We start from the raw sequence: 27,219 nt of genomic DNA, 5'->3' as shown, positions 1-27,219 counted from the left end.
GCATCGAGTTAAGTCGCCTTAAATCGCCTAAGTCGCGTGCGCGCTCCAAAAAAAGGGAAGACCAGCGCGTTCGGACTCATTCTGCGCACGGTGCGACGCATCTGGCATGCGCTAACGAACGTTCTAAGTCAAATATCGCGCATACGTCGCGTCCATTCCGGGCTGATCTTGAACTAGATCATGCGCATCGCGACCGGTGGAAGACATTAACGCGATATAATTTGTCCGCTGTCTATATACAAGGAAACGCGATTGTTTCGCGGAAAATTTATAAATTACAACGAAATTATGTCACATTACTTAGATTGTATGATTAATGCACTTCTTCTGCTTTGGATCTCGGGTTTCAATTATGACGGTAACGAAATAGAGCGTCAGTTAAAAACATTTCTTCGCATTGTTATTAGTGATTACGTTTTTGTCGCTCTGGTGGCACTCCATTCCATTACGTTAATAAAATTTGATAAAATTCCACATGCCAGGCACTGGAATGGAAGAAAAATGGAGAAGAGATCAACAAAACAAACGCGGATATATACGGGAACGTGTGAATTCTGAATTTTTACGCGCACTTGATTTAATATCGCATTATTCGTTTTTTCATCACAGCGCGCGCAGTGAGCAGCGAGTAAACTAGTATACGCACAGGTACGCACACTCCATTTACTCATAATCATGCACTTCCTTTCATTTCTGAAATAAATTGTCTTTGACTTTACTTTATATTAGACTACAACACATAATACACGACAAAACAAACAAAAAAACGATACAATAAGGAAATGAATATCCATTTTTTTTGTTTCCTAGATGGCGCCACTAAAAAGTGCTTCAATAAACGCATGTTTTAATATGAATTACATTCTTGACGAGAAATAAATCGCTGGCGATTATGCAGGCATGAGGAACATTTCATAAATGTCAACCGAGCCTAAAATATATAGCTTTGCATTGATTTTTTGCGCTTCACGCTTGATTGCTTCATCGTCGATCTCCATCATGCATTTAAAATGATTGAAATGTCTCGCTGGACTCTCAGGGGAAAAAATCGTACACCACACGATTGCATTGCTCTTGTACGAGTATGAAATGATCCGCGCGCGCGCGCACGGTGATATTTATTGATATTTATTGAAATGCGGTGATGCTATGTGCTATGTTGGTAGTCACGAGCGAATGTCGCTCGACAGAGTTAATAGCGGATCAATTTACTCGTCTTGCAAACCCACAACTCGTTCTCGATGCCTTGTTGCTTTGCGCTTGCGATGCGATGGACGAGTTGGGATTTTTTCGTGTGCGTCGGTGCACGATTCGTTTCTGTTTCTGCATTTGCAAAGTGCACGCTCGTCCGCGATTAGAGAACGAATTAAAATATTAATTACTCGCGGCGCAAATGTCAAGGATGATCATCGCGAACGTGATCTATATAAATTACAATCATAACCTTCGCGATACAAACGCAAATGAACTGTGTGCGGATTTTCTTCGCTCACATGGATTTTAGTATCAAATAAATGGGATATTAATTAAAGTTTTTGTGTGTTTTAAGTTTTTTTTTATGGTAAAATGTGTTTTTAAAATATTATGAGACATTTATTGCGTTATAGTGAGGAGTCGTTATAAAGAGAAACAAAAAAATAAGTAAATTTTAGATTTTTTTAAAGTTTTTAGTTAAAATTTAAAGATTTTATGAATTATTTTGACAAAAACTTAGTTTTTATGTATTTCTGCACAAGTTATGCAACTTTTTAAACACTAAATTTATAAATTACGTTATAGCGAGTTGATGTTACATTGAGGAACAAAAAAAACAAAATTTTAGATTTTTTAAAAGTTTTTTGTTAAAATTCTAACGTTTTATGAATTTTTTCATCAAAAAACTTAGTTTTTATGTATTTCTGCACAAGTTATGCAACTTTTCAACCCCTAAAATTATAAAGTACGTTATAGAGAGTTGGTGTTACATCGAGGAACAAAAAATAGGCAAATATTTAGATTTTACGTGGATTTGCTTCTGTTTAATTAGTTTTTAGTTAAAATTTATACGTTTTATGAATTATTTGATCAAAAAACTGAGTTTTTATGTATTTCTGATCAAGTTAGGCAACTTTTTAAACACTAAAATTATAAATTACGTTATAGCGAGTTGATGTTACATCGAGGAACAAAAAAATTACTAAATATTGAGATTTTACATGGTTTGGCTCTGTTTAATTTTTTGTAAGCAGGTTATAAACTCAATTACTCTTGTAAAAATGCCGATAAATATTTCCTGAAGTCTAAATATGAATTCCACGTCGCTCAGTTGTATTCACTTGTGTTATGTTTAAATGATTTTCTAGTAACGCAACGTGCACCCCAACAAATTAGCTGAAAAATCGTGCTTAAGTTATAGAAATTTGCATTGCAATTTGTAGGGATGTTGGGATCATAATTACAACAATATTTCAAATGTTACAATCGATGTCATGCCTTTAAAAAAATATTCTAGCTCATAATTGCTTGAAATGAAAATATTTTTTGTCGTTACACAGAGAAACTGTAACGCTATAACGAAGAAATTTACATAAACTCAACAAATTGTACAAATTTCGTTTTTATACTGAATTTTTCATTAATACGTTGTTAAAATTTAGTTTTCTGTTGTTATTCGGCACTTTTTCTCCTAGATTTAATAACTGGCGTTTAGTTTCGTGTAGTCTCGTTGCTGGTTATACTTCTCGTGACATGACATGACTGACACGTTTCGTCAAGTCGTCAAGCCGCTGTTCGCATATGACTCTTCGTCTCGGCGTCCTCGTCCGCATCTTCGCGCGGCGTCGTCTTCGACGGTTTGACTCACGGCGAGATTTAGTTTAGATACGCGAAGAGCACGAAATATTTACATATGCTTGGCGGTTCTTTGGCCGCGCGCGCTTCTGCTCGCGAGTTTACCGCAAGGGCACAAAACTCGTGTGCGCTCGTTTTTCCCACGCATGTGCGCCATCGAATAAATCGTGACGCGGATGGCAAACTCGCCCGACTCGCGATAAACGTACGAGGAAATTCAAATTGCCAAAGATATCAGTTTTTAAAAACATTCAAATTAGTTCATTCAACATTTACATACAATTTTTATTTGAGTTGAAAACTTTGATATCTGTAAGTAAATAAATTTGTAGAAATGCATTGCTTTTGATTTTATTTATTACGTGGTGAATTTAATAAAACTGAAATCGTTGAAATGGTGAAATTGTCCAAATTACACTCCCGGCCGGTTGTTGGGTGCACGCTCGTTACGCGCACGCTTGTTATAAATAATTTCTTAAACTATCGTTTCGCGTCGCTTTGGCCGCGCCAGCAGCGGGCGCGCGGCAAGTTCCGACTTTTGGGCGATCGGCAATTTTCTCCTCGTTCGCGCTTAAATTTATTGATATAATGGGCGCTCGCCATGATTGATTGAGTCATAACTTTATCATCACGCCCGCAAATCACCGCCGATGGTGATGCGTAATGTTTTCAAATTGCAATTACACCAATAAAACAATCAAATCAGAAATTATCAAAATTCATTTGTATCAATTTAAGCTAAAAATAAAGAAAGTCTACTTTAAAACAAATCAAAGTAATTCCTCGAAGCTGCGGGGAAAAAAATAAAAATAGATAAATTATATTAAATTGCAATTGCTTTTCATATTTGATGTGTGATGTTGTAATTTCGATTCGATTAGATTAAATTAGATTGTATTGCAGATGGAGAGGATTCAAAGAAGACGTTGGTATTTATCAAGGTTGATAAAATAATTCGACGATAATTTTAGCAAAGCAAAGAACCTGTTCGCGGCGGTGACCTTTGCGGTAGGTAATCATCACAATTAGCGCACAAATCGGCGAATTGATGCAGATACAAATGTACGACTGCGTTCGCCAAGAAATACGTTGAGAAATGTATCGTGTTATTTGCTTCTGTGCTCAATTATTATCATTATATTAGACTGTTTTAAATAATCTCAAATAGTAAATGTTAAAATACACCTTTGGTCTAATTTTGATTTAATAAAAAAAAAATTGTAAAACGACGAAATTTATACAATTTTGTTGGTTTATATTAATTTTTTCGTTATAGCGTTACAGTTTCTCTGTGTAATGACGAAAAATATTTTCATTTCAAGCAATTATGAGCTAGAATATTTTTTTAAAAACATGACATCGATGGTAACATTTGAAATATTGTTGTAATTATGATCCCAACATCCCTACAAATTGCAATGCAAATTTCTATAACCTAAGAACGATTTTTCAGCTAATTTGTTGGGGTGCACGTTGCGTTACTAGAAAATCATTTAAACATAACACAAGTGAATACAACTGAGCGACGCGGAATTCATATTTAGACTTCAGGAAATATTTACCGGCATTTTTACAAGAGTAATTGAGATTATAACCAGCTTACTAAATATTATAGAGATGCTTGACCACGTAAAATGTCAATATTTGGTTATTTTTTGTTCCTCAATGTAACATAACCTAAAAATAATGTAGTTAATAGTTTTAGTGGTAATAAAGTTGCCTAACTTGTTCAAAAATACATAAAATCTAAGTTTTTAATGAAATAAAACAAAAATGAGTGATTTTTTACTAAAAAATTTAAAAAAATCAAAAATTTAGTAATTTTTTGTTTCTCGATGTAACATAACCTAGTAATCACGTAGTTTATAATTTTAGTGGTTAAAAAGTTGCCTAACTTGTTCAGAAATACATAAAAACTCAGTTTTTTATGAAATAATTCATAAAACGTATGAATTTTAACTATAAACTAATTAAACAGAAGCCAATCCACGTAAAATTTCAATATTTTTTATTTTTTGTTTTTTTTAAATAAATACACCTCTCCATAACGTAATAAAATGCTTTTTTTCTCTATGTGAGATTGATGAATAGAGGCGAATGACTGTGTGAAAAAACTCGCTGTTGAAATCGAACTGTATCAAACGCCGCGCTCCGAAATGAAAGCCTCGAAAATTCTTTGTGATTACACTTGCGCGCCGACATCGCCGGCCCATTGTGATAGCAGTTATCACGCGCTCAGCCGCAGCGACACACGCCCGCCGCAGATCCTCGCTTGATGATGATGTCGTGGGAACGCTCGACACCTACCCACACGCGCGGTGTGCGCGCACCGGCTCCTTCGTCGGCATCGGCGAACGTCGTCATTATTATTGTCCATTTGCGTTCACACGATCCGCAGCAGCGCCTGCTCTCGAATGCCAACACCATTATACACCAATTATTCGGGACGGTTGTTATACATATCCACGAACGCGTGAGCACGAATTTCCCGATGCTTTTTTGCGCGCGGTGCGCGGAGCGCGTGCAGATGCAGATACGATGCAGATTCGCGCTGCGCGGATTTATTTTAATATCGAAAATGTCAAATCGACGCCCGCAGATCGCGATCGATAAGGCCGTGCAAGCGCGAAAGCGCATTGTCCGCGCGACACGAGCGGAATTTCAAATCGAAATTTACAGATCTAATTTTGCATTTACTTCCGACTGACGGTACTACGAGTATTTAGAACAATATTTATGTGCGTCGCGTTCGGTTGCAACAAGTGATGTATTATTTAACAATAAATAACTGCAAAATTGCATTATGCATCCACAGAAAACATTAAAACTGCACGATAAGTAAATCATTCTGTTTTTTTGTGAAAATGAAAACCCAGGTGACTAATGATGACAACTGCCATGAAATCGACGATCTAGAAACATAAAATCGTGGAAAACCGGAAAATCCACGCAAAAAACGCTTGAATTTTTCATCAATTCATCGGTTTTCTTCAATATTTCACTCAACTCTCTACAAATCGACAACTTGAAATTAATTCTCCTCTAACGGAACAAAAACCCAGACACAGAGAAATTGACTGTAACTCACATCTTGTTTGTAATTCTAATTGTTGCTTTATTGACATTGGTCAAGAAATAAATAAAATTTAACTGTTGTAACTTAAAAGTTTTGACTCCGAAAAAAAACCACGTCCACAACCATTAAAAGCATGCGTTGTAACTTGCAACAGTTGGCGTTGTGTTATTTTTTTTCCTGCTGCTGCTGGATGCGTTTAACACAAAAGCGCATAAAGCTCACCAAGAGTCCATGTTTGGCGGCTGATGGCGCAATTTGTATGTGCGGGACAACGCAGCGCTCTATTTATTACCGCGCGCGAAATGCGAGTAAACTATTTCACACTCACGTCAACTGTTTAACTTTAGTGTGCCTTCGCGTGTATTGAGACAGTTCGACGGGGCGACTCCTTCCGAGAAGCTCTCGGAGCGCTTCCTGCGCGGACGTGCTTTACATGCGAACGACGACGGCGATGAAGATGAGAGGACATCGATTTTTTTCCCGAACACATACACTGTATCTACAGGTGTAACTCGTCGCGGTTTTAGATTTTCATGTGACATGCTTTTTTCGCGCTGCGAAGAGTTTTTTCGTCGTAATGGCCGACGGGACGACATAAACACTGCCATTGCGGTCGATTTATATTTTTACACAGGAAAAAATCATTTATTAGCTTTTCGCGGAGAGTTGGAGGTGTATTAGTATTATTAGTGAGTCAACGAGTGTAAGATAACAAACATTTACTCACCGCGCATCGTTGACACCTTATCTCCTCTGATGTGAGAATTACGGTTGGGTGATTCAGTTGAGAAGCTAGCCTTGAAATGGCAACGTATTTCTATGATACGTTACAAGCGCCGAGTAAGACACTCGTGGTGATTTTTGATTATATTTCACCAAGGGTTGGGGAATTGACGGTGAAAGCCGGGGAGGAAGTGCAGGTTATTGAAAGGATTGAACATTGGGTTAAAGCGAAGTCTAAAGATGGAAAGATTGGAATGTTACCGTTGGCTTATCTCAGGAAACCGGATAGTATAGAAGCAATTCCGTAAATATTATTTTTAAATTTTTTTTTGATGGAAAAAAAATAAAAATAAATTTGTAGTTGGTATTTCCCGGAGTTATCCAGAACAGAGGCCATTGAATTACTCCTTAAGGAACCACCAGGTACATATTTAGTCAGACCATCATCAAGTCAAGAGAAAGAGTTGGCTCTTTCAATACGAACAAATCTAAGAGAGAAACCTGTTGCTCAATATAAAATTTGTTACCATGAAACAAAGGGTTTCTTTATCCATACAAATATTACAGATTTGTCTATTAGGAGGTTAATGAGTTACTATCAAAGTAAGTTTGGTTGCTTTGCTGACTTTTTTTTAGGTTATGATCTATTATAACTTCTGATGATATATTTAGATGATGATGAAAATAAGTTAAATCTTGTCCATCGCCTTCAAAGGATATGCCCGAAATCCACCCCGAGGATCTTCCAACTTGCCCCTCGTAACCAACCCATTGAACCCATGGAGATCAAACTTTTGAGAAAAATAGGCGAAGGGAATTTTGGTTTTGTTCATCTGGGTCTCTACAGACAATTCAAAATAGCTGTTAAGGAATTACGAGATCAAGAACCTGACAGCTGGGCCAAAGAATTAGCTCCTCTCAGGGAGCTTCACCATCCCAACGTGGTCACATGTTACGGATACATAGAATCCCACGAATGGATTATTTTTGAATACGTCGACCATTGTTTAGAACATCAGTTAAAAAACAACGCTTATACTGATAATCAACTATTAGCAATCGCAACACAGGTTGCTCGTGGAATGGCCTATATCCACGAGAAGAACTACATCCATCGGGATCTTGCCGCACGCAATGTTTTGGTAACCATGGATAAAGTAGCAAAAATCTCTGATTTTGGCTTAAGTCGGAAGCTTAAATCAAATAAGGGAATCTATAAAACAGAAAGCCAAGTAACACCTATCCAATGGGAAGCACTGGAGAGTCTAACCAAAAGTGTTTATAACATGTCCACGGATGTATGGATGTTTGCCGCGTTGTTGTTTGAGATCTACACCAAAGGAATGGCGCCCTTCAATAATGTAGGACCTAATAAACCAACACTTATCAAAATATTAACGGAGGGATCACGCCTGCCACAACCTAAAAACATGCCTGGGAAGATTTATCAGTTGCAGATGGATTGCATGCATGAAAAACCCAAGAAACGCCCAACTTTCAAACAGATCCTACAATGTTTACTTAAATTTGAATGAATTTCTATCATTCTCGTATGTTTGCGAATCGTAAATATATTCTAAGATTAGCAAACACCAGACTCACAATCTTATCTGTATAACAAGAGGCGTATTTACAGCACATGCCTAATTTCCGTTGATATAAATTTTCAATGACATTCAACGTTATCCAAAAATTAGATGATATCCGGGATGTGAGAATTGATACGTCTCTGTGTGGGTATTTATCATTTCAAGCGCAAAATGTGAAAACGCCCGTGGCAGCTCAGAAACGTATTCTCAACAAATATGTCGTGCTTGTTTCGTTGTTGCTGCCCTTCAGACAATGACAATGACACACTCCGACATAATATCCACGACAAACAGGGTTTATTATCCACCACAGAGTTGAGACCAATTATTACCCAGTCAAAACGTGTGCATGAAACTGACTCTGCACCTGTGCAAGATGATGAAGATTCTGGTAATGGTAGACCAAGTTTGAACCGGAGTGATAGTGATAAGTATTATGTCAAGTGGGATTTTCGTGGGCTGCAGAAAGGACTCCAGGTTGAGCAGATTGATGAAAATGCAGACGTGGATAATCCATGGATTTCTGTGCGGGATTCTGAAGGGAATATACACAAAGCACCTTTGGTGTATCTGGCGAAGATTCGGGACATTAAAGAGGAACCGTAATTATTAATTTATTATAAAGTTTTTATTTTTGGTTATGAGGAGTTTTCCAGGTGGTATTTTATGAATATTAATGATCGTGACCATGCAACGCTGGTTCTTCAAAATGCTGACCACGAGGATGGACTTTACTTGATCCGGAAGTGTTCCAGTGATGAATCACCCTATGTATTGTCAGTAAAACGCATAAAAAATGATAAAACAAAAGAATGTCTTGTTGAACATTTTCAAATATCGGAGAAAAATGGATTATTTGGTGAATTAGGTGAAGAGAATTTCGTTACGTTGGCTGCATTGATAGATAGCTACATAGGTGAGACTATAACCTCAAAAAAATTTTTTGATTTCAAGTTTTAATTATTAATCATTAGAGAGTGGATTCTTATCAAAACCATGTCCCAAAGAGCAAATCATCAACATTGCCGGCAGTGAAATAGAAATGGGTGATGAAATCGGCAGTGGGGCTTTCGGAGTTGTATGCAAAGGTGTCTGGTGTAATCGCACGGTGGCCATCAAGCACATCTTGCGCAAGGCTGACTTTACCGCTGAAATCAAACAAGTGTGTCAGTTTAATCATCCCCAAATCGTGACTATGTACGGCGCGAACATTTCCTCCCCGCCACATTTTATGGTTATGGAGTATATGTGTAATGACACATTGAAAACCTACGTGCATAACAATGAGCTCACTTTACAGGAACAACTCTTTATCATGGAGCAAATTGCAGACGGTATGAGGTTCCTGGAAAAGTATAAAGTTTTACATCGGGATTTAGCAGCGAGGAATGTGTTGATTGGTGAAAATTTATGCGCGAAAATCGCTGATTTTGGCCTGTCGAAGAATTTACCCCCGGATGATGATTATTATAAGAGTGGGGCGAATAAACTTCCGGTTTTGTGGTTAGCAGTGGAGTCGTTAGAGGATCATAAGTTTACGGTTAAGTCGGATGTGTGGATGTTTGGTATCCTGACCATGGAGGTGTTTAGGCGGGGTGAGAAACCGTATGCGGAGTTCAAGTTGAAGAGGGAGGATATAATCGTAAGAGTTTGTCAGGGAATGAGGATGAGTCAACCTGAAAATATGCCGAAGGATGTTTATAATGTGGTTAGGAAGTGTTGGAGTAGGGATCCTGCCCAACGGCCGAGTTTTAAGGAATTGTATCAGTATTTAATGGAGAGGAAGCAGGAAAACAAAAATGATGTTTATTAAGTGTCTAAAAACTTTTTACAAACAATATAATAATGTCTTAGGGCTGTCCATTAATCACGTGATCTTTTTTTTTCATATTTTGGACCCCCCCTCCCCTTGGTGATACGTCGTGAGGTTTAAGATTACCCCACCCCCACCCCCATCATCACGTGTATTTTAATCCCAACAAAGAATAATAAAATTTTTACAATTAATTACCATTTTTACAAAGAATAATAGAATTTTGGGCCATGGCATGCAATGCAGATGTTGAAGAATTTAGAAGGCACAGATGGTGAGAAGGAAGTTGCACTACGGGACATAAAAATTAAAGTAAATGCTGAAAGTAGTAGAATTTGAAGTAAAAGAGCAATAAAAGTACTTAAGTAAAGATGTTGGGAAATAACTGGCGGGCTACTATTGGCGACTGCATGACAAGCCGGGTGGTCGGCGTGCGAGGCCTCCGTTCCTTGCCTGGCAACGGCAAGTTAAGGGCTTACTACACGCCGCTTTTCTCTTTAGAAATCGTGCGTTTGACGAAAAAATAAATACACGTGATATCTTACTCCACTCCCCCTCCCCCTGGTGATTTTTCGTGATTTTTAACAAACCCCTCCCCCCCCTTCATGCCTCACGTGATTAATGGACAATCCCTTATAAATAATTCACTGCCAATTAAAAAATTAGCAAAAAATTTTTATTTTTATTTTTTACCCTTTTATCTTTAATCGCACTTTCAAGTTGTTTCATAACACAATATCACCTTTGATATAATTATGTACATTAATAGCTTAATCTATCGATAAGATTTAATATTAATAAATTTTTAATGAACTTCTATCTGCACTTCAAACAAAATTTCCAGACACTTCCAACGCGGCAATTGAATACTCTTATCGCAATTGCGCAGGAAACGAAACTGCGTTATCAACTGATAAGTTCCTAGAATGCTTGTTCAAACACGGTTTCATTTGTCGTGTAAGTCTGCCAAACGTACATCGTAAAAAACTTAAAACAAGAATTTCAAACAATTAAATACCCACAGACCAAATAAACAATGAGCTGGTGTAAGTATATGTGTTGTTGGAAGACTACAGACCGCCCGAGAAGCAAAGGTGACACACTAAAGAACATTGTCAATCGTCGTAAGTATTTGTCATCGAAATAACCAAATCATATCGTATTAACAACGTTTTGCTCTTTAGGTTATGCCGAGCAGAATGCGTATTCCATTCTGAAACCGACTATGAATCGAAGTCACGAAGACGAAGAGTTTCATAACGTTAGATATTTCAGAACTAATTGTAATTTCATTGGTGTCGACCCAACGGAGTTGACATTTGTCACAGGTGATGTTATTGAAGTGGACGAGGCGTACGAGCATCGATATCTTCATCGTGCGAGACATGTGAGGAATGGATTGGTTGGATATGTATCGAAAGCACTTTTAGAAGATGTGCCAATTGTTGAATTACAACCGTAAGTTACAAAACATGAAATCATATTAATCATCATTTAATACTGTTTATTTTTAGTTGGTATTTCCATAACATAACACGCCCTGTAGCTCGATATCTTCTCTTGAATTCCCCGCGTGTGGGGACATTCCTGGTGCGCAAATCCAGCTCGAAGGGACAAGCGTATTCCTTGTCGATACGTTCTGAGGACAATGGGAAGCCAACTGTCATGCATTATCAGATTCGTAGCAATATCAATGGGTATTATATTAGTGAAGGATGTCATGTTAAATATTTGGATGGATTAATTAAATTGTATACAGGTTAGTATTAGTAACGCAAAAAAATATTGAAATAAAATAAGATAAGATATAAATTTTGTTTTTTCTTTCCAGATGACATTCATGGATATTTACGTCTGAATCCACGCTTGAGGACACCGTGTGTCAGAGAGGAACACTTCAGAATACCTCTGAGCGAATTAGACACGTTACTATAAGGTGATTATGCGTGTTTCTTAATTTATTTTATCAGAATTAAAGACTTAAAGACTGTTTATGTGTAGGAATAAATTTTAACAATTAATTTCTTGTATTTTCTTATAAAAAAAAACTATGAAAATTAGTTTTAAAGTGTTTTTAAGTATATTAATAAATAAATTGGTTCCTGTAATGAATTATTTGTTTCTTCTGATAATGTTGTTGGTTATAATGAGTAGGAACATTGTGATAGTCATCGTGGTCTAATGGATAAACGCGGACATTTTGCGCCCGGACGATAAGCAATCGGAGCGGATCGTGTTTATGTAAATGCGGCCGGTGCCCCGGTAATTATAATGTGTCGCGTCGCCGAGGTTCCGCTGCTATCAGATGCGCTCCGGTAATTGACTCATTACGTTAGGTGTGCGCAAGTAAAAAACTTCGCGCCGGTCCAAGATAAGAGAGCGTATGTTACGTCTTGCTGCGGAGTTGGAGAGTTGGAGACCATCGGCCAGTTGGGTTTTTTCTTCGGCGGGACGTTTTTGTGTTTTCCTGTGTGTAGTCGTCGATGTGCGCTGTGCTCGCGCTCGGGTCAAGAAGAAAAGCAACACAGGGGTAATCTAGATGGTCGCGAGCGCCCGGCGCGCATCGATAAGAGGCCCAAGCGTGGAATGCAGCGGATGACTGTCGTACATCAGCTTTTTCCGCGCTGTGACCAAAGAACAATTGCGGCTTTTTGCGCCGTAGTAAGGCTGCGAGTTGTTTATATGGCGAAGAGTTTACATCAATTTTCTTGCTTCTAATGCCATTCGGGATCGGTTCAGGGCATTCACAAGGTGGGAAAAAATGAGTGCGGTGTTTGTGCTATCGAGTTTAGATATGAGGGTATGGGAAATTTGAGATAAGATGTAATTTTACTGTTGATAGCAGAATAAAAGAGGTAATCAAAAGTGTTGAGTTGTTTCATTTTTTCAATCCAAATGTCAATTCTTAGATATAAGATTATTAACGGATTTTAACATTTAAAATGTTAAATTTTGTCTTTATAAAAAAAACGATTTTAACATGTTTAAGTAGCCTATCCTGTAAAGAATGTTTAAAGGTTTAATAATCTAAAATTGTTTTTATCCTGGCAGTTTTAGTTTCCAAGATAATAACAATTGAAAAATTTTGTGAATAATTGCTTAAAATTTGGCGGAGGCGCCTGACTTTTTATTTAGTTGTTGCATTAATTAATAAAAATTAATAATAATAGTGTATACACTGCCTTTCGATTGCCTTATTGACATAACTTCTGTTTTGATACTAATCATGGTTTAGCGGGAATATGCCTTTATGTGAAAAGTGAACTTGCAGCGCAGCTTAATTACCGATTATCTCAGAAATTAATAAAGATAAAGAAAAACCAAAAGCAGCATTTTGTCCTTAATCAAATTCTATGCAAGGTGAGTTTTTAAAATATTTATTTTTTCCATAATAAAAATCAATTTTCCGACGCAATTTTCTCGGAAAGTAATAAAGTTACGAAGGAACTTCTTGCATTTTGTTCATGTCATAGCAAGAATCTATAAAATGGCAGATTTAGTTTTCCCATTTTCCAAAGTTGACCAAAACCCCCTCGGAAAAAGTCAAGTCAAATGGAAAACGGCAATCGATAGTAAATTGCAATGCGATGAAAGATATCCAGTCAGTTTTCCGATATCACCATTATTTCAAAAATAATTGGTAAAAATCGAAACGGACCAAATTGAACCACCTCTCCGATTTTCACGAAACTTTCCTGAATGATGTAGAATGATACCAAGAATCCATTAATCTTTGTTTGGTCTTGATGACGTAATTAGTTTTCGAGTTATTGACTATTTTCACTTATTACATAAGTTTAGATATTTTAAAATTTCAAAGTGCTAGATTATGTAAAATTATGTTCTGTATATGAATCTGAAAACCATTTTCTTTTATCTTTAATCGTTTTCAAGATAACTGCGAAAAACTGGTTTATACCATTTCTCCATCATTTCTTATGCAAAAAATATAAATTTGAAATTTGAACTTATTATTTCAGATTATTAGAGATTAGATGATTCTGTACACTTTATTTTAATATAATTTTTTAATTCCACCCTTAGTTTAGAAGATATACGTGAAAAACAGTTCAATTACAATTCTATATGTTAAGGGCTCTATAGGGCCTTAAATAAGGGTCGTAGAAGAAAAGTTTACTAAAATAAATGATTCAAAATAATTTACTTTATCATAATCCAAAAGAAAATTCTTCAAAAGTCACAATTTTAATTTATGTCATAAAAAGCATTAAACCGTGAAAAGATTTCGTCATAAAAAAGGCAAAACTTTTTCATTTTTTTATCAACAATTAAAAATTGGAATTTTTAAATTATGATTGCAGATTCAGATAGCTTGTTAAATTCTTCATAAATTATAATAAGTCAATTTTCCTCTAACACTGACCGTTTAAGCCCTATTGGCATTTTTCAAGAAAAATTTGACTTCGCACCAAAACAATTTCTATAATCCTGATTATTATTAAAACGGTACACCTTAGAACAAAATTTTATTAAGATAAAATATTTCCAATCACTCGTTCTTCCATATTCTGTAATAAAAAAAATAATTTTCGATATTTATTTTTTGAGCAATTCCAGTTTCTTAGGGTTTAGAGAGGCGTTTTTGCATGTGGAAGACAGGCCATTTCTGTTATCTAAATTACTTATATATTAAAATATGCATAATTACATTCTCTATCACCCTGTGTATAGATTTCTTGAAATTTCGTCAAAGAAATGCCTGAAAAATGCAATAATCTGTTTTTTTTGTTGTTAAAATTTTAGTTTCTTGCATATGGAAGGCAAACGATTTATGTTATCTAAATTATTTTTATACTAAAATATGCATAATTAAATTCCCTATCACCCTGTATATAGACTTCCTGAAATTTCATCCAAGAAATGCCTCAAAAATGCAATAATCTGTTTTTTTTGTTGTGAAAATTTTTGTTTTTTGCATGTGGAAGGCAAACTATTTATGTTTTCTAAACTGTTTATATACTAAAATATGCATAATTAAATTCTCTATCACTCTGTATATAGATTTCCTGAAATTTCATCCAAGAAATGCCTCAAAAATGCAATAATCTGTTTTTTTTTGTTGTGAAAATTTTTGTTTTTTGCATGTGGAAGGCAAACTATTTATGTTTTCTAAACTGTTTATATACTAAAATATGCATAATTAAATTCTCTATCACTCTGTATATAGATTTCCTGAAATTTCATCCAAGAAATGCCTCAAAAATGCAATAATCTGTTTTTTTGTTGTGAAAATTTTCGTTTTTTGCATGTGGAAGGCAAACTATTTATGTTTTCTAAACTGTTTATATACTAAAATATGCATAATTAAATTCTCTATCACTCTGTATATAGATTTCCTAAAATTTCATCCAAGAAATGCCTCAAAAATGCAATAATCTGTTTTTTTGTTGTGAAAATTTTCGTTTTTTGCATGTGGAAGGCAAACTATTTATGTTTTCTAAACTGTTTATTTACCAAAATATACATAATTAAAATCTCTATCACCCTATATATAGATTTCCTGACATTTCGTCCAAAAATGCCTTAAAAATGCAAAAATGCTCGTATTATTTGTGTATCCCTTCCATCGTTTCAGGTACAGGTCAAGAGCACACACTCACATTATTGAGTTTGACATTTATTTTGGTCGAATAACAGAGTCGAACTAATTTCGTAAAATAAATTCAGGCCGAAGGACAGGGCCGAACTTATTTTTAAAATTATTTGCCGACCAAAATTTTCACCACCTCTTAAATTTTATTTTTTATTGCAGAACATTGAAGAAGATGTGATATTAAATACTTTATCTTAATAAAATTTTGTTTTAAGTTGTACCGTTTCGAAAATAATCAGCATTATAGAAATCATTTTCGTGCGAAGTCAAATTTTTCTTGAAAAATGCCAATAGGGCCTAAACGGTCAGTGTTAGAGAAAAATTGACCTATTATAATTTATGTAAAATTTAAGAAACTATCAGAATCCGAAATCAAAATTTGAAAATTCGAATTTTTAATTGTTGATAAAAAAATGAAAAAGTTTTGCCTTTTTTATGACGAAATCTTTTCACGGTTTATTCACGGTTTATGCTTTTTATGACATAAATTAAAAAATTGAGTTTTTGAATATTTTTTTCTGAATTATGATAAAACAGAAGATTTTAAATCATTTATTTTAGTAAACTTTTCTTCTGCAATTAGTACTTAAGGCCCTATTGGGCCATGAAGTATATTTCAGTTTTTGGCTTATATCTTCCAAACAAATAGTTTAATTAAAAAAATCTATTAAAATAATTGCTTTATAAAATTGTTCTCTTTAATTATCAGCTATAAAAAAACAACTTTTTTTAGTTAACAAAAATTACTAAATAATTAATTAAATTATGGCGGAGGTGCCTGACAATTTTGAAAGGGTTTCTAGTTATTTTCAAAAACTAATTATATTACGTAATAGAAAAGCTTTTAATTACCTTATTTACTAAACTTGCTATTTATTATCTTTAATAGTTTACCCTGTAGATGCATTTATTTAGAACGAGTACTTCCTGCGCAACTTAATTACCGATTATCTCCGAAACTAAGAAAGATACAAGCATACGGAAAACGGCATTGGGTTCAGTATAAAATTCTTTTTAAGATAAGAGTTTAAAATTTGTATTTTTATGAGAGTGAAAATCAATTTTCCGACGCAATTTTCTCGGAAAGTAATAAAGTTAGAAAAAAACTTCTCGCACTTCCTTCATGCCGTGATAACGATTTTTAAAATGGCAGATTCAGTTTTTCCATTTTCCAAAGTTGACCAAAACCCCCTCGGAAAAAGTCAAGAGGTTACACTTGACTCTTCTGAGGCCTAAAAATTATTTTTTAAGCTAGAAGAAAATGGAAAACGGCAATCGATAGAGAATTGCAATGCGATGAAAGATATCCAGTCAGTTTTCCGATATCATCATTATTTCAAAAAAACTTGGTGAAAATCAAAACCGACCAAATTGAACCACCTCTCCGATTTTCCCGAAACTTTCCAATATGATGTAGAATGAAGCCAGGAATCCAATAATCTTTGTTTGGTTTTGATGACGTAATTAGTTTTCGAGTTATTGACCATTTTCACTTATTACATAAGTATTGATAATTGAAATTTTCAAACTGCTAGATGGTGTAAAATTATGCTCTCTACATGAATCTGAAAATCATTTTCTTTTATCTTGAATCATTTCCAAGATAAATGCGAAAAACTGGTTTATTCGTTTTCTCCAGCACTTCTTATGCAAAAAATAAAAATTTGAAATTTGAATTTTTTATTTCAGATTATTAGAGATTAGATGATTCTGTACATTTTATTTTAATATAATTTTTTAATTCCACCCTTACTTTAAAAGATATATTTGAAAAACAGTTCAATTACAATTCCCGAAGTTAAGGGCTTAATAGGGCCTTAAATAAGGGTCGTAGAAGAAAAGTTTACTAAAATAAATGCTTCAGAATAAGTCACTTTATCATAATCCAAAAAGAAATTTGTCAAAAATCACAATTTTAATTTATGTCATAAAAAACATAAACCGTGAATAAACCGTGAAAAGATTTCGTCATAAAAAAGGCAAAACTTTTTCATTTTTTTATCAACAATTAAAAATTGGAATTTTTAAATTTTGATTTCAGATTCAGATAGCTTGTTAAATTCTACATAAATTATAATAGGTCAATTTTCTTCTATCACTGACCGTTTAGGCCCTATTGGCATTTTTCAAGAAAAATTTGACTTCGCACGAAAACGATTTCTATTACACTGATTATTATCAAAACGGTACACTTTAGAACAAAATTTTATTAAGATAAAGTATTCCCAATCACTCGTTCTTCAATAATCTGTAATAAAAACAATTAATTTTTGATTTTTATTTTTTGTTAAAAAATTAGAAAAAATTAATAATTTAATCAACTTATTCTATAGAGAAATTCGCCATACTTTAATAGCTGAAATAATTTTTATCGTAACTCTTTTAGTTTGGAAGATATTCACATTTAAAATTTAAAATCTATTTCAGGACAAAATAATTTTAAAGAAATAGTTCGACCCTGTCGTTCGAGCAAAAATAATTTAAAATAAAAGGCCGGCCCTGTCTTTCGAACCAAAATATTAACTTTTTAAGTGAATACCAGAGGCGCTGAAGTCAATCAGAAACAATGCAAAATATAACGCTGTCTCCACACTTTTGTCCTTGAAATTTTTGCCAAGGCTAACCTGTGTCTGAAATGAATAGAAAGCAGGAGAACACAAATAATACAAGAAACGATCTCTTTTAATATTTCTTTATTAAAATATTATTGATTTTCAAACAATTACAACAATAACTCAATACAAATCAAAAGTTTCAACCAGTAGACATTTACGACCATCCTTTATAATAATATAAATAATAAATACGCACATTTTTTACATTTCCTCCTTAATATAACAAATTTTACATACAAAATACACAAGAAACAAAAATTAACTATTATGTACAACGAACAACAAAAGTGCAAAAAAGAAAATGCCAAAAAACTTCAAATTTTGAACATTTTTCTTTCTGGATATCAAGAATTACAATTTTTGCAAAGAAATTTTAGGATTTAAGGAGAATCCACAAGCGGACGGTGAATCCTCACAAAACGAAAAAGGACAAAATTCGTAGGAACATCACTGCACTTCTTCAGATAGCAAAATTCCTCCCAGGACGAACGAATCTTACCTAAAAACACATAAAATTAACAATCTGATATAATTATCTAATTGTAATATTTACCGTTTTCTCGCAGATCATAAAAGCAAAGTAGGTGAAGTTATTTGTAACTGGGTTGCCTAATTTGTCACCAAACCTGTAAACCAAAACATAAATCATTAATAAGTGTAAAATAAGTTTAAATCATATATTATAGACTAATTATTCGAATAAATATAGCAACAGCTCAACACGGTGTGTGCTTGAGTTTGAAACTCGACTACATTTTAGCCGCTCAACAACAATCGAAAAAAAGCAAGTGAGTCGTTAACGTGCACATAACACTACCGCAAAAGGGAAACCAGCCGCCGATAGGCGTTAGTCGCAGCCAAAGCGAAGCGAAATCGAGCGAACGATAAGTGTATTATGCGAAAAGCGGAGCTCCGTTAGCCGAGATGACGCCGTAAATTGTGGCTGAAATTACGCGAGTTTATCGCGCCAAGATTTATTCGTCTAATAAGAGAAACATTACACCGCCGCTACGTGCTGATGACTTTTTCAATATCGCTTTGTACGCGCCGTGTGTTTATTTCGCCGCATTAGCTGCGTCGAATGCAAAACGTCGACGGCAGAAGGTGATTATCGCTGTTGCCAAACAAATTCCGTCTTTTATCTTAGTCACTTCACTTCGTTCGCACCGACGCAGAAGAAGGAGCAGCAGCATCCTAAGTTGAGACGTTAACCGCACTTCAGCGCTCCGTGATGAGGTTGATCTGAATAGGGTTAGGTTAACTCGTGGTTGAACCGTCGACCTTGACATTTAGCAAATGCAGCGCGAAGAAATTAGAAAACGCGATAAAATGCGCGCATAAACGTAATTACTAATTTCGACGGCTAATTAAGGTCAAACTACCTGCACCTCACAACCGTTACTCACAAACATAGATGCACAATTTCATCAGCTGTGATTTAAACCCAAGATGATTGAAATCCGATCGGAATTGTGCAAGTTACAAGCGAAAAACTAAATAAAAGCAATGGTGGTGCTTTGTTTATGGTTGCTAGGCAACCCCGCATGCGCTTAATCGCTGTTTAATTGTTATTAGCCGGAATTTTAATGTAAACATAATGAATTAATCGAATCGCATGAATATTCATGCGTCGCGGCGGTTAAGGCTAATTAAGCGGAAATTAATTAGCCGGAACGCGGCGCGGCAGCTTAAATGGCAATCGAAATTTGATTCGATATGGTAAGCAGGCCGGCGCGTTCGGCCGCGTGCGCTTTAATCTCTTCGAATCTGTACGCAGAGATGAACGCACAATGTGTCGTAAAGAATGTCACCGCGTTAAGTAATGCGCGCATGCCCGACTTTACGCGCAAGTAAGGCGGTTCGCGTAATGAATGAATAATTCTCATTCCGAATGAGTGAATAATTGCGCATTTGAATTGCGCACGTTCGGATTAGTTCTTCGAAAGCACGAGCAAGTTTAGAATTTATTTCAGAGAGGACTTGAAGTTCTTTAATGAAATAAAAAAACATTGTTTTGGTCTGATTTTTCAATTTTCTCAACAAATTAAAGAAAAATTTACAAAAATTCGTTAATCTCGGAAATTACGAAAAATTAGACTATGAAATTTGGTGTACTAATCAATCAGTCTATGATCTAGTTCAGTATCAATTTTTATTCATATTGGTGCGGTATTTTGGGAAGAAAAATGATTTGTAGTTTAACAGTTTTTCGCAATTTTCTAAAGAATGCAACAGATTCTCTTGAGGAAGAAGCTTTAATTCGGAGATTGTTTTAGATACAGAAATGCCTAAAGTGTGGTGTTGATTGGGTTGCCAGTTTCTGCAAAAAATGTTAAGCAAAATCAACGATTTGTCGCGATTTTCGCCTCAATTTAATTTTGAAAAATACAGTTTAGCCGTTTTCTAATAGATGGCACTATAATAAACCATGTGTGACAGAGAGTTGACTGTTTAATATACACAATATTGAGCGTACAGATTTTATAATGCTCGTCTGTCACATTAAGATTAAATTATCACATCCCTACTAATATTATAAATGCGAAAGTCCTGATGTTTGTTACACTTTCACGCAAAAACTACTTAACCGATCATCATGAAAATTTGTACACATATTCTTAGTGGTCCCCGAATGGTTATAGGCTACTTTTTATTTAATAAAAAAAATTATTTTTTTAATAAAATATAGAAATAGTTTAGCCAATAATACCTCTGCATCTGGCTATTTGACTACTTTAACGCCATCTAGCATTCCAGCAATGAAGCTCAAACCTAAGTACTATAGTACCATCACACTGTATTATCACACTGTATTACCGACAGCTACGTCAACATCAAATCCAATTAACTACACTATGGAGGCTGTATACTATACTTCCATAGACTATACTTTCAGCCATTTTAAACTTCCCGCCATTCTACTTCATTGTCACTTCTCCTGTGACTTCAGACGCGTACGGAAGCACCTTCATTATTTTAGATATTCGCGAGCGAAGCCGCGGGTTAAAGCTAGTAATTTATATTTGTCAAATATAAAGTGACAACTTTAAAGATTTCAACGAGCAGGCATTATTTTTTAATTGCAAGCATTTCATGCAAAATCAAATTCTATTTCATTATCAAAATTTAAAATTATTAATTAAAACCAAACACAAACACACTTCTATCCCCCCCCCCTCTTAAAACTATGCAAACAAATGCATGTCTTTTGTTTATGCGTAATTAATTCCCGCCTTGGCAATCATAATTTTTAAACACAATTAATTACGCGCGCGTTTTGTTCCTCTTTGTTTATCGTGCCCGGCAGTCAGTTGCGTAATAGATATTCTTCTGTTTCGTTCTCGTTGTCCCATGCGTTTCGGTTTCGATTTATGTAAATTAATCTATTATTATGCGCGCGACGTCGGTCGGCGGCTCTCGCGGCGATTATTATAAACCAATCTGTCGTTTTCGGGTGGCCGTTCATCAACCCGCGACCGGCGCACCACACACGCCAACCCGAGCTGCTCGAATCGCGTCGTTTCGGTTGCCAAAAGCTAGTTTATTGAATATTAGGAAAGAACACAATGTGGGCCACTCCAACGTGGGGAAATTCATTAACTTTATTGTTGGCCGTGGAGAATTTGCTTTACGACATTGCCACGCCCGCGGTAAACAAATTCCCTGACATAAAAATGAGAAAAAAATCACTCATGAGTAAACAATAGTATATTAAATATCTAGTGCGCTAAGCAGCACTTTAACCACGTTTAGCGATGTGATGCATACAAAATATTTTCTATTTTCACCTTATTTCCATGATTAGCTTGTGTATTTAAATTGTTTTGCGTACAGGCGCAAGCTCTACTCCGTGACTAAAGTACTTTAGTCACGACTTTAGCCCTCCGTGATTAAAATACCACTTTTTGTGCTTTAAAACCGTGAAAAACACGAAAAATTTATTTTATCTCTAATTCGGTCAATATCACACCAAATCCAACACGTTTACCATCAATTCAACGATAATTAAACAAGGTACTCAACAGTGTCTGAATGATACCAAGTGGATTGACTTTGACAGTCAAAAATGGCGTGTGAAGTGCAACGATTACTCACGATGACGATTATAATTCTTGACACAATAATCTCATTGTTTGAACGAGTAAAAATCTCCATACGTCGCAGGGTGGTCACTCGAGAGTCACCCAAGTGCCTCTTCAACTCTTTAGTCATGGCGTTCGCCTTACATTCACATAATTGAAGCAACGCGCGACCGAAATAAAGCGTGTAATTAAGCACTCGACGCGGAAGAAAGTTTCCAACTCTTGAGCGCTGCGCAAACAAACATCGAAAACTAAAATCTCGAGCCTCACCGCACAGCATACAACAGTGCCAAGTATTCCCGCATGTGTGTGCATTATGGGAACCGACATTGTAAACACGGCGAACGCGAACGATAGAAGGAAAATCCAATAAATTACCGGCTCCTAGCAGCGCTTCCACGAAGGAGCCGCATAACTGCGTAGTTACGAAGAATTAAAAGAATGTATTACAGTTTAACATTTAATCCAAATGTTGATCGCGACAGGCCATGCGCGCGCGCGCGCGCGGCTTGGGGTTCTTCTCCTCGTTGACCCGCGCGCCGTTGTCGTCGTCGTCGGGCTTTATTTATGGCGATGCGTACCGCGCGCGCGCGCGCGCGCACACAGGCCTCGCCATCGCCATCTACAGCGCGGGACACAACGGCATTCCGTATAAATTATATCTATTGTGCTAAATAATTTATGAAAAATACGATGCGCCCAAGCAGATGCCTGCAGATATTGCGCGCCGAGCTGGAATTTCGGTAAATCCCGTCGCTTATCAGTTGTCACCCGTGTGCGCATGCGCATGTCGATTTGTAACGAGTTATGTCGAAACATTTTCTTACCCGCGACAACAACGCGTTGCTAGGCAACCACAAACACGCTGCGTTGTTTATCTTCCGAAGTGAAATAACTAAATTACAGTCGCCGCGGGACGACGCACGCACGTCGCGGCGCACGCAATAATAACGGATCTATTGGATCATATTTCACACGCGCGACAACGCGCGTTATAATAACGCCCGAGCGAGCGCTGCCTCGCCGGGGGTTAAAAGGTGAGAGTGATGGATGCGCGCGGCACATGAGCGACGTGAGGCGTGAGTGATTGGTGCGGCTTGATAAATGAGATATCGCTTTTGCCCAAGATAAATTGCGTCGGACGGGGCCCGGACCCGCGCGCTGCTCTTCGTGTTCGATAATTTCGAGCGCACGCGGGAGACGCGTCGGCCCCGAGCTGTCAATCACATTAGCACCTTTATCGCCATCTACACGCCACCAAAAAAATCACAAAACAAATGCGAAACACTTGTTGTGCTTGTTGGGTTGCGGACCGCATGGGGCGACGACTGCAAACGACGTAGAACTCACAAATCCCAAAACAAAAAATTAAATTTAAATGATTATAAACTAGTTACAATACAAACCTGTTTATTTATTATTGTAATAGACTCGTAAACAAACGTTTTTAATCGGTTTTGCATTACAAAGCTCTTACTCATTGAAATCATTCTTCTACGAAGGTAAAACAAGTCTGAAACGAGCCGAATCAATCATATTAATGTCAACTTAAGTCAGAAATGCAAATCGCGCACTGAAATTGCACAAGTTTATTGAATATTCATCGATTTCCTGCGCGCGCGCAACAAAAGAGAAACAATCACTCTTTAACGGTGGCACAACCACACTTAACCTCACTTCTACGCTGTTGTAAGTGTTCCCAGTCGTCTAGAAATGGTACGATTTTTTCCGCTCTTGTCTTCTCGAGTTCGCGTGTGTTCTATGGGTTTCTCGACGACGGGCGATTATTAATCTTATTTGCAGGATGGCTCTCACACCTCCGAGAGCTCAGAAAGGTGTGACTCATCGGTGGGATCGCCCTGTGCGCCGCTCCTTGTTACATTTATAAATGCGCGCACTGTTGTGTCTCTCGGGCGATATTTAAATTCAATTAGAGCGTTGATTTATTATTTACTGTATTCTAATGTGAGCAGTTTCGCACGCAAATCACAAAGTTACACATACACATGTCATGTAAGCGCGATTTGTTTTCATAATAACTCGGTTAATATTTGATGAAATTTGTTAATATATACATCAAATTAAAGCTAATTACACACGCCATCAATTGCAATTAGAAAAACGATAGCATCTTGTCTGTGAGCGTTTGAAAATTCAGTTCAAAGATCAACTTTCTTGTTTCGGAACGTTTCAATCTCTCGCTTTGTTTCTTGATGTGCGTTGAGAATAAATTAGACATCGAGCGCGAACAGCGAACGCATTTTTATAAACACATCCGATGGTTATGCCCCGATTAATCATCGCGCCCAAGCCGCTAATGCGCGCGCAACGAAAACTATGCGCGCGTCGTGTAAGTTTTAGATCATTGCGGCACGACGCGGCCTTCTTCGGTGTCTTTTCCTCTTCGGGCGATATGCGTCCGAGATAAGCACGAGCGAGTGAGGCGGACGCGTTAAATGAAATCAACACTCTTCAAATCGGCATGTGTACGAGATTATTCATTGTTAATCAAACCATTAATTACGGTTTCATCTTCTTTTTCTTCTTCTTCACGAAGAAAAAAATTCAACAACACATAAACCACGATCATGTTTAATTTATTATTAATTTCTGCAGCGCATGCGCACTGAATTTTTTTCTGGCTGGAGTCTATTATTGTAAGAGTTACTTTAAGTAAAACATAAATCTTCATCTCCTAACGTTTACGAGCGGCCGTGGTGCTCGCCCGGTGACGTTTTATTTAATCGTGACAAGCCGCAGTGTTTCATCCAGCATTAATTCCACCTTCTTCGCGGCTGGCAGGTTGAATGCTATTACAGAAACGGCGCTCGCCGCTCGCGTTCCCGGCTAATTTCGCTATTTCAAAGCCGTGCGACACTCGCGACACTATGAAACAACACAAAACAACAGCCACAAAAAAAACATAAGGTATATACTTGTGTGAATGAAGAAGGAACACACCAGCGGTACGAATGCAGCGCATAATTCATTAATGTTGACTATCGGTGTCCAAAGTATTAATCATAGTTGTAGAAAACAACTTAGAATCAACACACGAGCTGGGAAATGTTGGACAGAGGTGAAGTAAGACTAAAGAAGACAAGGTGTGAAGGAAGAAGTTGAAGAGATGTTGTGGAATTGTAGAATTTTGAATTGGGAATGTTTTATAGGCGAGTATTAATGTATTTTGAGAGGTTTTAGTGTTTTTATGTGGTTAAGAGAAGAAAAATGTTGGATTTAGTTTGAAAATAAAATAAAGTTGCGTCTATTGCATTAATTATTAAAACTTGGAGAAGTTTTGTGTGACTTTGCGGCAAAAAACTCAAATTTCAGCTCAGAATCGATGTTTTTGGTAAAAAAACGTGAAATTTTGGATGTTTTCTTTATTTTACTGCAATTATCTTGTTAAAATTTATGTGAATTACTTTAATTATTAAAAATGTTATGATTTTTGTGTGATTTTACGCCTAAAAACGCGAATTTAAGCCTAAAAATCGATGTTTTTGTTAAAAAAACATGAAATATAAGATGTTTTTTTATTTTACGGCGATTATCTTGTAAAAAATTATGTCAATTGCGTTGATAATTAAAAATTGGGAAGTTTTTTACTTAAAAACGCGAATTTACGATCGAAAATCGCCTAAAAACACAGATTTAAGCTCAAAAATCGATGTTTTGGTTCAAAAAACGTGAAATTTTGGATGTTTTCTTTATTTTACGGTGATTATCTTGTAAAAAATAATGTCAATTGCGTTGATTATTAAAAATTATGAGTTTTTTTGCTTAAAAACGCGACTTTACGATCGAAAATCGCCCAAAAACGTGAAAATGTGTAATTTTACGCCTAAAAACGCAGATTTAAGCTCAAAAATCGATGTTTTGCTTCAAAAAACGTAAAATTCCAATAGTTTAATTGTTTATAAATTTAATTTAGAAGATATTTATGTCAATTAATAAAAATTTTGTTGTTTTTCTGTGATTTTTCGCTTTAAAACGTAAAATTAAAAAAAAACTAAACGTAATTTTTGTAAATAGTTTTATCATTAATATAATTTTTTTTTAATTCTACAATTAAACTTTATTTTCCGTTTGATTCTTTTGTATTTTTACCGCCGAACAAATTCCGCGCTCAATTCAAACGCGTCAAAAGTAAAACGTGTTAAATGCGTTATTGTTGCGTTTTGTTGATGAACATGATGGCGAACAGACAAGCTGTCTACGAATGCGCGCGTCGCTGATTGACGAGATTGAACGAGACGGACACTTTGATTTCCTCAAACCGTCCGCGCGGCCGCATATCCCGACCATAACTAGTCAACTGTCAAAAAGTTTACTAACTAATCTCATTATAGTTCAATAACGATTTTTTTATTTTATATTTTCAGCCTCAAAGTTCTAATTCGCTCGTTTTGGCCGTTTGCGTCGTGCCACATTGCCGTTTAAGTCACTTAACTCAGTTTTAGCTTGTACTTAAAGTCAGCCGAGGCAGTTGCACTCGTAGTTACTAACTTGCGACGCGCTCAACTCACTTAAGTCGCTCGTGCTCTGCTTAATCCAATGGACGTGTGCTTCGATGCGGGTTTTCATCAATCATCAGCTCAGACACACCTTTATTACACTATTTGACAATGCATTAAAAAAACACCTTCGACTTTGTTCTAAGCAGACTGAAGTATATGCATCAAATATATCTGACTTAAGTTAAGTAAGTATAACAAGTATTGTTCTGATTTCAGATTCGATCGGGGAGATAGAGATTCAAATAAGGGAACAAAGCTCACGTGTGACAAATTTGGTTATGCATGAAGTACAACGACTTTATGGGAACATCCTGTCGGCGATAGAGGTAGAAGACCACCAGCGTAAAATATTTATTTC

The 27,219-nt window shown here is 36.1% G+C and overlaps 4 protein-coding genes across 6 annotated transcripts in view; 3 read left to right on the top strand and 1 right to left on the bottom strand.

The window, feature by feature from the left end:
- The first annotated feature begins 6,650 nt into the window (after positions 1-6,650).
- On the top strand, positions 6,651-8,216 carry LOC135794129 (proto-oncogene tyrosine-protein kinase LCK-like). The gene is made up of 3 exons (XM_065305294.1): positions 6,651-6,932; positions 6,990-7,231; positions 7,301-8,216. Exons 1-3 carry the CDS (start codon positions 6,709-6,711, stop codon positions 8,161-8,163), a joined length of 1,329 nt encoding a protein of 442 aa, XP_065161366.1. The 5' UTR covers positions 6,651-6,708; the 3' UTR covers positions 8,164-8,216.
- A 24-nt stretch (positions 8,217-8,240) lies between these two features.
- LOC135794128 (tyrosine-protein kinase SRK3-like) lies at positions 8,241-10,085 on the top strand. The gene is made up of 3 exons (XM_065305293.1): positions 8,241-8,819; positions 8,874-9,133; positions 9,192-10,085. The coding sequence occupies exons 1-3, from the start codon at positions 8,434-8,436 to the stop codon at positions 10,028-10,030; spliced, it is 1,485 nt and encodes a 494-aa protein (XP_065161365.1). The 5' UTR covers positions 8,241-8,433; the 3' UTR covers positions 10,031-10,085.
- Positions 10,086-10,871: 786 nt separating this feature from the next.
- On the top strand, positions 10,872-12,142 carry LOC135793684 (tyrosine-protein kinase Blk-like). The gene is made up of 4 exons (XM_065304742.1): positions 10,872-11,154; positions 11,215-11,488; positions 11,545-11,789; positions 11,862-12,142. Exons 1-4 carry the CDS (start codon positions 11,067-11,069, stop codon positions 11,963-11,965), a joined length of 711 nt encoding a protein of 236 aa, XP_065160814.1. The 5' UTR covers positions 10,872-11,066; the 3' UTR covers positions 11,966-12,142.
- Positions 12,143-18,320: 6,178 nt separating this feature from the next.
- LOC135794231 (uncharacterized) overlaps positions 18,321-27,219 on the bottom strand; it is a 121,584-nt gene continuing 112,685 nt past the window's right edge. For all 3 annotated transcript variants that reach the window (XR_010548838.1, XM_065305435.1, XM_065305436.1), the window contains 2 exons: positions 18,813-18,885; positions 18,321-18,758 (listed from right to left, as the gene is read on the bottom strand). Coding sequence is in view for 2 of the 3 variants with exons in the window: in XM_065305435.1 (XP_065161507.1) it covers positions 18,720-18,758; positions 18,813-18,885 (112 nt within the window). In the remaining variant the exon portion in view is untranslated. The remainder of the gene's footprint in view (positions 18,759-18,812; positions 18,886-27,219) is intronic.

Source organism: Atheta coriaria, unplaced genomic scaffold (assembly GCF_025399875.1).
Source record: "Atheta coriaria isolate IRGN ID8LTWV9N9 unplaced genomic scaffold, Caltech_Dcor_3.1 hic_scaffold_6_pilon, whole genome shotgun sequence".
In the NCBI taxonomy this organism is placed as follows: domain Eukaryota; kingdom Metazoa; phylum Arthropoda; class Insecta; order Coleoptera; family Staphylinidae; genus Dalotia; species Dalotia coriaria.
Note: the sequence above shows the minus strand (reverse complement) of the source record. Positions and strands in the feature narration are given on the sequence as shown.

Bases quoted from the DNA above. Each gene is read 5' to 3' on its own strand.
- LOC135793684 (XM_065304742.1), top strand. From the start codon at position 11,067: ATGAGCTGGTGTAAGTATATGTGTTGTTGGAAGACTACAGACCGCCCG. The intron at 11,489-11,544 runs GTAAGTTACAAA...GTTTATTTTTAG, and splicing joins CCAATTGTTGAATTACAACC to TTGGTATTTCCATAACATAA. The intron at 11,790-11,861 runs GTTAGTATTAGT...TTTTCTTTCCAG, and splicing joins ATTAATTAAATTGTATACAG to ATGACATTCATGGATATTTA.
- LOC135794129 (XM_065305294.1), top strand. From the start codon at position 6,709: ATGGCAACGTATTTCTATGATACGTTACAAGCGCCGAGTAAGACACTC. The intron at 6,933-6,989 runs GTAAATATTATT...ATAAATTTGTAG, and splicing joins GATAGTATAGAAGCAATTCC to TTGGTATTTCCCGGAGTTAT. The intron at 7,232-7,300 runs GTAAGTTTGGTT...TGATATATTTAG, and splicing joins GTTAATGAGTTACTATCAAA to ATGATGATGAAAATAAGTTA.
- LOC135794128 (XM_065305293.1), top strand. From the start codon at position 8,434: ATGTCGTGCTTGTTTCGTTGTTGCTGCCCTTCAGACAATGACAATGAC. The intron at 8,820-8,873 runs GTAATTATTAAT...GGAGTTTTCCAG, and splicing joins CGGGACATTAAAGAGGAACC to GTGGTATTTTATGAATATTA. The intron at 9,134-9,191 runs GTGAGACTATAA...ATTAATCATTAG, and splicing joins ATTGATAGATAGCTACATAG to AGAGTGGATTCTTATCAAAA.